Raw genomic sequence first — 9,274 nt, 5'->3', positions numbered from 1 at the left:
CTACCACCGAAATGGGGTGGGGATGTACCGGGGGTAGACTTGAGAGCATCCCTACTTGACGTCCAGCTCTTCACCTTTAACCTTGCTTGCCTCTGATGTCACCCGGGGTGAATCAGAGTAACCTTCTGGAATGCCTCCCAAGCTAAGACTACTAGGGGAAACATTCGTCACCTGAGTGCCTGTGCACGACCCTGAGTATTTCCTGACTACAATAAGACCAACGCAAACATAAAACTGAGATGTTCTTTCCAAGCATCACCACACCAGTATAACAGCCTCCTCTGATCCACTAAGAGCCGGCATTACCAAAGAAAAAAAACCCATTGCAGTCCCAATCTGAGTAACCTTTAACCTCAGAGATGTTCTTGGAGCTAGAGCTCCATCTAGCTTCCTAACTTTCGATTCCTAGCGAGGCTAGGCACTTTCTTGAATACCAATCCAGTTTGGGACCTAAGCCACAGTACAATAACAGTATAGATCACAAGTCCCTTGAAAGTCTATGATCCAATAGATTAGGTTACTATTTCTAATTCCCAAGGAGTTATGAAATGGTCAAAGAGACCGAAAGTCTGACTGAGAAAGGAGAGTTCGGTCCACACGCTTTGCCCATTTCTGGTCGGTTCCTGAAGCAGACATTGGATGCCTCTTGGCCTTGGCAGGTCGGTATAACGCCCAGACAGGTTTATGCCATAAGCTGTATGAGATCACCGTGGAACCGCAGAGCAGGGCTCCTTACTTGCATCATACAGGGCATGCCATTCATTCACACAAGCACACCGTAGAGTTAGTAGAGCACAGCAGAAAACGTGTTTGCTAAGAGAACAAAGAACTAAAGCTCCAAGCTTCCTTACTTTGTCCTGAAGGATCCCGGACAAGCCCCCAAGATGAAAGGTTGTTGTTGAATCACGTGAAGACACCGGGATTCTTGGCCCCCGGAGGAGAAGAATTCAATCTGGGGCCAGAGATGAGGCTTGATCGCACAGAGCTTTTGTGTAATAAAGTTTTATTAAAGTATAAAGGAGACAGAGAAAGCTTCTGACATAGGCATCAGAAGGGGGTAGAAAGAGTACCCGCTTGCTAGTATTAACAATGAAGTTATATACTCTCCAATGAATCCAAAGAATGTCTGGAGGTTGTAAAGACCTCACCAGACCTACTCCCATAATTTACATTTTAAGATAACAGAAGGTTTAATCCAGAGACTGTCCTTAGGCAAGATACATTATTGCTATATAATCCTAAGGAATGTGGAGAAAGAAAAAAAGTTTGTCCTTTCTTCCTCCTTGAGAATTCCAGACCCCTCTCTCCTTGGGGATCCCTAGACTCCTTATCAACCTGCCTAGGAAATGACTCTCTCATCCTCAAAAGGGTTGAAGTCATAAAAGTCAAGGAAAAGGTGAAGTGAACTAGATCGAAGGAAACTGAAAAACATGACAGCCAAATTATAACACTCGATTCTGAATTAGACCTTTTCATTAAGAAGGATTTATGGGACACTTGATGAAATTGCATAGGATCAAATGATTAGGTGGTCTGAATTTGTCCGTGTACCCATCCTGGTTTGGATGATATTTTGAGGAGTTACACACTGAAGAATTCAGAGCCACTGGGCACCATGTTGGCAGTATATTCTTAAACTGTTAAGAAAACACAGAAGGCTGTACTGTACTTGAAAATTTGGTGGGAAACAGATTATTTCAGTCTTCAAAAAGAAAAGTGAAAGCTGCTCAGTCATTCCAACTCTTTGTGACCCCATGGACTATACAGTCCATGGAATTCTCCAGGCCAAAATATTGGAGTGGGTAGCCTTTCCCTTCTCCAGGGGATCTTTCCAACCCGGGGATCAAACCTAGGTCTCCGACATTGCAGGCGGATTCTTTACCAGCTGAGCCACAAGGGAAGCCGAAGAATACAGGAGTGGGTACCCTATCCCTTTTCCAGCAGATCTGCCCAACCCAGGAATCCAATTGGGGTCTCCTGCCTTGCAGGAGGATTCATTACCAACTGAACTATCAGGGAAGCACTTCAAAAAGTAGGAAACACTCTATTTTGAAAGAGACAAATATATGAATAGATAAAACATGTCTAATATGGTTATAGGCTTCAGCCCTGGGACACTCCAACATTTAAAAATCAATCAGCAGAGAAACAGCCAGCCAAGAAGGGCTGAGAAGAAACCATCAATGAGGCAGAATATAAAGCAGGAGAAGCTGAGGAAGAAAAAGTTTTCAGAAGTAGCAAGTGGTTCACTCTGTCAAATGCTGCCGAGACATCAAATAGCATGAACAGAAATCAGGTGATCACTAGAACTGGCCCCAAGGCATCCTGGGAGGAGTCATGTTGGAGGCGTTTTCAGCTGAGAGAGGACAGCAGTCAAATTCAGAAGAGATGAAAAGAGAAAGGGAGGTGAGGATGTGGAGTGGGTAAATATAGATATCTCATCCCAGAAGTGTTATGAACGGGGGTCGAAAATGTTGTAGGTGGTTGCAGGGGTTAATAGTCAGCCACATGTTGCTCTGGCTAAGCCATGAGAACATCACCATGGGAAAAGAATAAAAGCAAAATAAAGCAATACAGCATAACCCAAACAAAAGTACATGAGGTTGATTACTTGGGGTCATCATGCCCTGGTAAGCTGAGGAAAAACGTAGTGTGGATCTTGGAACGCCAGGTCAGCGCAGGTTCAGATCGCTGCTTGTGCCCACACCAAGATGTTTTCCCAAGATGTTTTCCATATGCAGGTCTATGCCCTCCAGCTAGACGAAACCCCTTGTAAAAGAAAATAACAAAGATAGTTTAAAGTAATCAATAAAATGGAAGACATGACCAGGGACACAGGAGGCTGACTTCATCGTCGCACAACAGATGCTTTCTGTTGCCAAGACACTAAATAAAAGTGATGTGGCTCCGAAGAACAGGGCTCTTGATCTGAGAGGTCTTGGGTTCTCTGGTCCCATCTTTAAAACTTTAATTTTGGCTCTGGTTTATTTTTCCCGAACTGTGCGTTGACCACTTTTGATCCCTACGTGCTGCACTGGCCGCAGCAGTTAGAGGGTTGTGTAGAGCCTACGGAGAGTTCTTTGTAAAATGAAACGTTCCCAGGGCAGCTCGTGCAGTGCTGGGGATGATCCAGCAGAGGGAGAAACTCGGGATGCAGGAAACCCTCAGCCTAAACTGGAGTAGTGAGAGGGCTGTGATGAAGACTGCATTTGGAGACTGCCATTTGAGGAGCAGAAGCCCTTCATCCCAGTGATAAAGGGGAAAGAAGGGAGGGCGGGCCCAGGGAAAGATGTTAGCTCTGCTATGCTGGCCAGGAAGGGAGGATTTTGTATGAGGTTGCTTCTGTTCTGTCAGTGTAATATCATCTGACAGATGACTTAAGACTGTAAGGCGGACTGTAAGGTCATCTGCTCAGAGCAGAGTATGGAAGGCCAGGGGTTGGTGTGTGTGCTGGGACTTTGAAAAGAGGGAAGTAAATAGTGACACTCATTGTGGAGAGTGAGGACACCAACACAGAAGGATTTCAGAGAAGTGACTATGATGACCAGGTAGACTTGAGGGCCCATTTGAGATTTGTATTGATGAATTTTTAAGTGAGGGGAAGTCCTTGGTGGTTCCATGGTTAGGACTCCGTGCTTTCACTGTTTAGAGTAAGAAGTCAAGCCCTCTTGGGGAACTAAGGTCCCTGAAGCTGTATGGCACAGCCAAAAAAGATTAAACATTTAAAACATTAAGTGAGATATCAGCAGGCTTATGGATTTCTCTAGCAATATCCACCTGTTTCAATACAGGTGAGAATGTAGGAAATACTAAGTGTCAGATCATTATTTCCCAATACATATGTATTTCTTCAGAGACATTAAATGGCTCTAAACAAAGGAAGACAAAGTATGAATTGCAAAGCTTTTAATGAAAATATTTTTCTTTTACAACATGCATAATTTCACATCTATTAAATAACAATTAATTCAACGCTTGCAAACTCATCTCCCTCTGAATTTAATCATAATTCATGAACTTAAGCTAATAAAACTAAGGAAAATCAACAGCTCATCTAATCCTTCTTTGTATTCCTTCAGGATCAGCAGGATGCCTAAATGAGTTCTTTACAAAGGCTAAAATAGGTTGATGTATATACTGTGAGTTTATTTTTAAAGCTGTTTAAATGCAACATTTCTACTAAAACATTTAAACCAAAGGTCACACTTATGAAAACAAAATTCTTGATCGGGCTGTTTTCATTTTTAGGCATTTGACATTCTGCTCTTTTTGATTGAACAGATGAAAGTTCACATGCCTACTCAGGTGGGGCTTTGCCTGGATCAATTTGCTTAGAGATATTCTTTTGTTCTATTTTGTTGAATATTGGGGAGTACTTATATCATTCAAGATTAAGTCTGGGTTATCTCTTTGATTAAGAACTAAATGTACCAGAGATACATTTGATAATGGAGATTTTAGACAAATATTCACCAGCATTAGTTCTGTTAGCAAGCTGAAAAATGTTGTAGGCCCAATATCAAACAATAAACATGTGAGGTAAACATCAGCCTCTTAGAAGAAAGACCATATGCTGCTTCGGTAAAAATATTATTTGTTTGAAAGAGTGGTAGTATAACCTTTTACTCAACAATTACTTCCTTAATATGAAAAAGAGACAAAATGAGCTGAAGACGAAAACTCCACAGTTACACTCCGCAACCCTTAACATAACTTGTGAGATCTCGGTTTCGACACTTGTTTTTCCATGCCACCCTGTAGAAAAAGGTAAAAGAAATGATAATAAGATTAAAACATATCTTCATTGTGTTATACATACTTCAAATCCTTTGTGAGAACAAAATAGTTAATCAGTCCATGAAATACAAGATAGAGACAGATCCAAGTATTGCTTATTTATTAACTGGAGACATGTATACCAAGGCTGTCACATCTCCCCAAGTCTTCACAGAATGCTGAACACAAATGTTGAGTCTTGTGTAGTCCACAACACAACTGCAAAGCGTATTCCATATTTACTTACTTTCAAAAATAATTTTAAGATATGATGAGGAATTGGTAGAGTGTGGAAAAACTTAAAAATTCTAGAAGTCCTTAGAATAAATTGACGTGAAAGTAGATTGTTTCTATGTAATACACTGTTTAGCATAAATCTTAATATTTAGATTTTCCATTTTCAATTCCCTTGGTCTTAGAGAATCTTCGCACACTTTTCTCATAACAGTAAGATAAAACCACTCCCTACCCTCTCACACACACCTTTCTTTGGCCACACCACATGGCCTGTGGTGTCTTAGTTCCGCAACCAGGTACAAGACCTCCTCCTCCTACACTGAAAGCATAGAATCTTAACCATAGGGAAGACCCCAGTTCTGTCCTTTAACGCTTACCCCATACCTTGCTCTGTGAAGGGAACTTACATAGTGTTGAAGGGCCATTATACTTGAAACACAAACAAACTCAGAAAAAGAAATCAGATTTGTGGTTACCAATTGTGGGTATTGTGGGTGGGGTGAGGGGTGAGGAATTGGATGAAAGCATTGGAAAGTACTGCTTCTGCTGCTGCTAAGTCGCTCCAGTCCTGTCCGACTCTGTGTGACCCCAAAGACGGCAGCCCACCAGGCTCCCCTGTCCCTGGGATTCTCCAGGCAAGAACACTGGAGTGGGTTGCCATTTTGGAAAGTACTACAAACCTCGAATTATAAGATAAGTAAACACTCGAAATGTGATGTACAACATGATGAATAGAATTAACACTGCTGTGTCTCACAGATGAACATAGATTAGAGAGTAAATCACAAGATTTTTCATCACAAATTTTTTTCTTCTGTTTCTTTAATTTTTTAATTTATTTTTAAATGACGGATAATTGCTTAACAGTATTGCATTGTATTTCTTTAATTTTGTATCCATTGAGATCATGCATGTTCACTAAACTTACTGTGATAATCATTTCATGATGTACTAAGTCATTATGCTGTACACCTTAAATTTATGAAGTACTGTGTGTCAATTACATCTTAACAACACTGTATGGAAAACAAAAACAAAGAAATAACATACCATGCTGTAATGCCTTGCTGACTGACAATCTTCTTTGCACATGCTACAGCTTGAGTGATGTCATCTTTCAGCAAAGCTGAAAAAGAGGTGGTGAGAAATGAGGACAATGTTCACAGAAATTCATGTAAATTTTAGGCGCAGCCAGCTTTATTTTCTTAGGCTGAGGAAAGAACAAATACAATTATTTTTTTAAGAGTCCCTATATCTGTGAATACTGGGAGAAAACTCTCTCTCTCCATTCTATCCCATTTGGCATGAAATAAAACATTCTGTTTTTTGTTTGCCAATGTCATTTGGTCTCTGAAACTATTAACTAATATGACAGAAGGTTCTCTTTTCACTGGACACTTTGAAAACAAAACAAAAACAAACAAGCAGAAACCAGTCTAGCAGTTTTTTGCTCAGCAGTTCTACTAGTGAAAATTCATTCCAAAACAAGAAAAGTAATAAGTGATGTATCCAAGATGTACATATCAATACAAGAGTTGGATTAATAAATGTTAGAATATTTAGTGAAATTCTATTCATCCAGAAAAAGTAATAAGATTGATATTTGTTGAGAAAAATGATATTGTGCAATAACGAGCAAATTGTAAAGTAGTAAATATAGTACAATTTCATTTTTGTTGAAGCATATTGCTTACATGTTTGTATGTGGGTACAAATGTGGATTATATAGCTTTACATTCATGTACGTGAGTGATGTGTATTCTGAAAGAAGATGTGGAGACCACAAGTTACCGTGGTCATAAGTCTCTGGGTAGTAGAACTTTTATTCAATGACCACAGATTATTGTATAATACAAATAATTTTTAAACTAAACTAACTGTATATAAAAGATATGTCCAGACACGAATCTTCTTTATTAGGAATTTTAATATTAAAAATTAAACAATATCAAATTTGCATACTTCGCCAATATTTTATGCAATAAATATTGCGTGTGCACATGTGCATGTGTGACTCTTTGCGACCCCATGGACTGTAGCCCCCAGGCTCCTCTGTTCATGTTGATTTTCTAGGCAAGAATACTGGAGTGGGTTGCCATACTCTCCTTCAGAGGATCTTCCCAACCCGGAGATTGAACCTGTATCTCACATCTCTTGCAATGTCAGGAGGGTCCTTACTACCAGCCCCACCTCGGAAGCCCTCAATATTGCATATGTTATCTCAGTTTTAAAAGGAACTCAGTAGAGTATGTGTTTCACCCCAATTAAAAACAAATCCATATATTAACTTGTTAGAATGACAGTGTTTAAATAGGAAGTGTATGTTTGAGATATGCAAACTAAAGAATTTAGGAATGAAATGTGAAATGTTTCTAATTTACTTTAAAATCACTCAGCCAAAAACCCCTACTGTATAATATACACATAAAAAAAGTAAATATGACAAAATTTTTAAAAAGACCACACAGCCAAATTATCCCTAAACTTCTCCCAACCAGGTAAATTAGTAGGAATGGCATTGTTCTTTACAAAGCATCAACATGTCCAGTTACAATACAGTGATAGATCATTCCAACTCTTGTATGTTAGCAAACACCAACCTTCTATGATACCAGCTTTTTAGTTTCTTACTTAAGGAATTATGAGGTAGGTGATAAAAACAGTTTCTAGAAGTTAAGATGGAGTGTTTCTGGTCCCTCATGAACTCTTCAAGACCTTTTCATTTGTATTAAATCTCTCCTCTTATAGGTACCACCAAATGGGACCTGTGCCATCACTCAACAGTATCTTGTCTTACCACTGCAGGATACACCACAGCCGTTAACTGCTTTTGGGGTTTTGCCATCATTACACCACCATTTGCTGTTGATCTGAAATATCCCATAATCAGTGCTTTTGCTTCCAGGATTATAGTTTTTAGCTTGTGTGTTATAATTGCTTTCTCCTTTGGCCAAACACATCCCTGAAAAAAAAAATGTATTTTTAGTAATAAACAGCAATATCATATGACTTTTATTTCATAACATAATTCTATTTTACTAATGACTTATTTTAGAAGCATAAACATATATTTTACTTGTAAATAATTTAACATTTGGTGTTAGGGGCCCTTAGGAGAATTCTTTTGTTAGCAAATCATTTGCTAATACTAATGAAACAAGATAACACGTTGTAAAAAATATTGAAATAGCTGTGTCTTCCATTGCTCCCATCCCCCAGGTAAGATTGAGCCTAGAATAGAAAAATCAACAGAGTGCTTAAATGGGTTTGGTCACGAGCAGCAGATGCATATGCTAATGTAAAAATATTTGTACTAGGAAAAATAAGGATTTACTAGGAGAAAGAAAATTTCTTATGATACCTAAAGGTGAATTTGGATATCAAATTAGAATCCAGACAATAAGAATCATAGGATAGGAAAGACTATGTCATCCACCCATCCATCTATCCCTTTGCTCATGTATTAAAAAATAGTTATGGAGCAGAAATGTCTGAATTCACTCTGAAAAATACAATGGACTGAAATACAAAGGAACTTTTCCCTAGGGCACATCTTGAATTCTGTGGAAGAAAATGACAAATAATTAATGAATTAGAGTCAGAATAATAGAATGTTATTTCATGCTATTTCAGGGATCCTTATGTACATATTGATTGAGGAGAATCAGGTTCCTACAGTTCCCGTTCTAGAGTTCAGTGTAATTTTTTAAAAAAGCTTGGCTGTTAAAAACCCAGCATCATGGTAGGGGGATTAAAAATGACAAAAATACTGTCTTACTCTTGCTTGCAGAACCCAAATTGCAAGCTGGAAATGGCTGAGGGCTGAAATATATCTTGTAGTCACCCTACAAGTGCCAGCTGGCAAGTTTAGTGGCACTAGAGGAGTACAGCAAGACCTGGCATGCTTAGAATGGTATAGAATTTGACCCTCCCATGCTTCAATCCTTCCCTAGGTACATCTGATTCTGAGCTGATGTTTTTGAGCCATTGTAAATGTACAAACCCTTCAAGGAAAAAAAAAAGCCATTCACTCAAAGTCCCTTTCTTATTCTTCTTCCTCAGTTAGTATCTGTTCCACAGCTGGCTGACTATTTGGAAGGATGAAGAATAGTTAACTTACAGTTTGCCAGGCTGACTCCCTTGTAGCCAGCCAATCCAAGATTCTTCAGAGTTTTGGCAAGCTCACACCTCTTAAATGTCTTGCCCTGGACAGCAACAGAAAGGAGCAGAAGCCCCAGAATAAGGAGAGCCTTCATGTTGA

The 9,274-nt window shown here is 39.2% G+C and overlaps 1 protein-coding gene across 1 annotated transcript; it reads right to left on the bottom strand.

Moving 5' to 3' along the window:
• Window positions 1–4,688: 4,688 nt before the first annotated feature.
• LOC781146 (lysozyme) lies at window positions 4,689–9,269 on the bottom strand. The gene is made up of 4 exons (NM_001080336.1): window positions 9,134–9,269; window positions 7,811–7,975; window positions 6,064–6,139; window positions 4,689–4,755 (listed from the first exon to the last, which is right to left on the bottom strand). The coding sequence occupies exons 1-4, from the start codon at window positions 9,267–9,269 to the stop codon at window positions 4,689–4,691; spliced, it is 444 nt and encodes a 147-aa protein (NP_001073805.1).
• Between the last annotated feature and the right edge of the window lie 5 nt (window positions 9,270–9,274).

This window comes from Bos taurus, chromosome 5 (assembly GCF_002263795.3).
Source record: "Bos taurus isolate L1 Dominette 01449 registration number 42190680 breed Hereford chromosome 5, ARS-UCD2.0, whole genome shotgun sequence".
Lineage (NCBI taxonomy): Eukaryota > Metazoa > Chordata > Mammalia > Artiodactyla > Bovidae > Bos > Bos taurus.
This window is presented reverse-complemented; position numbering and strand designations above follow the sequence as displayed.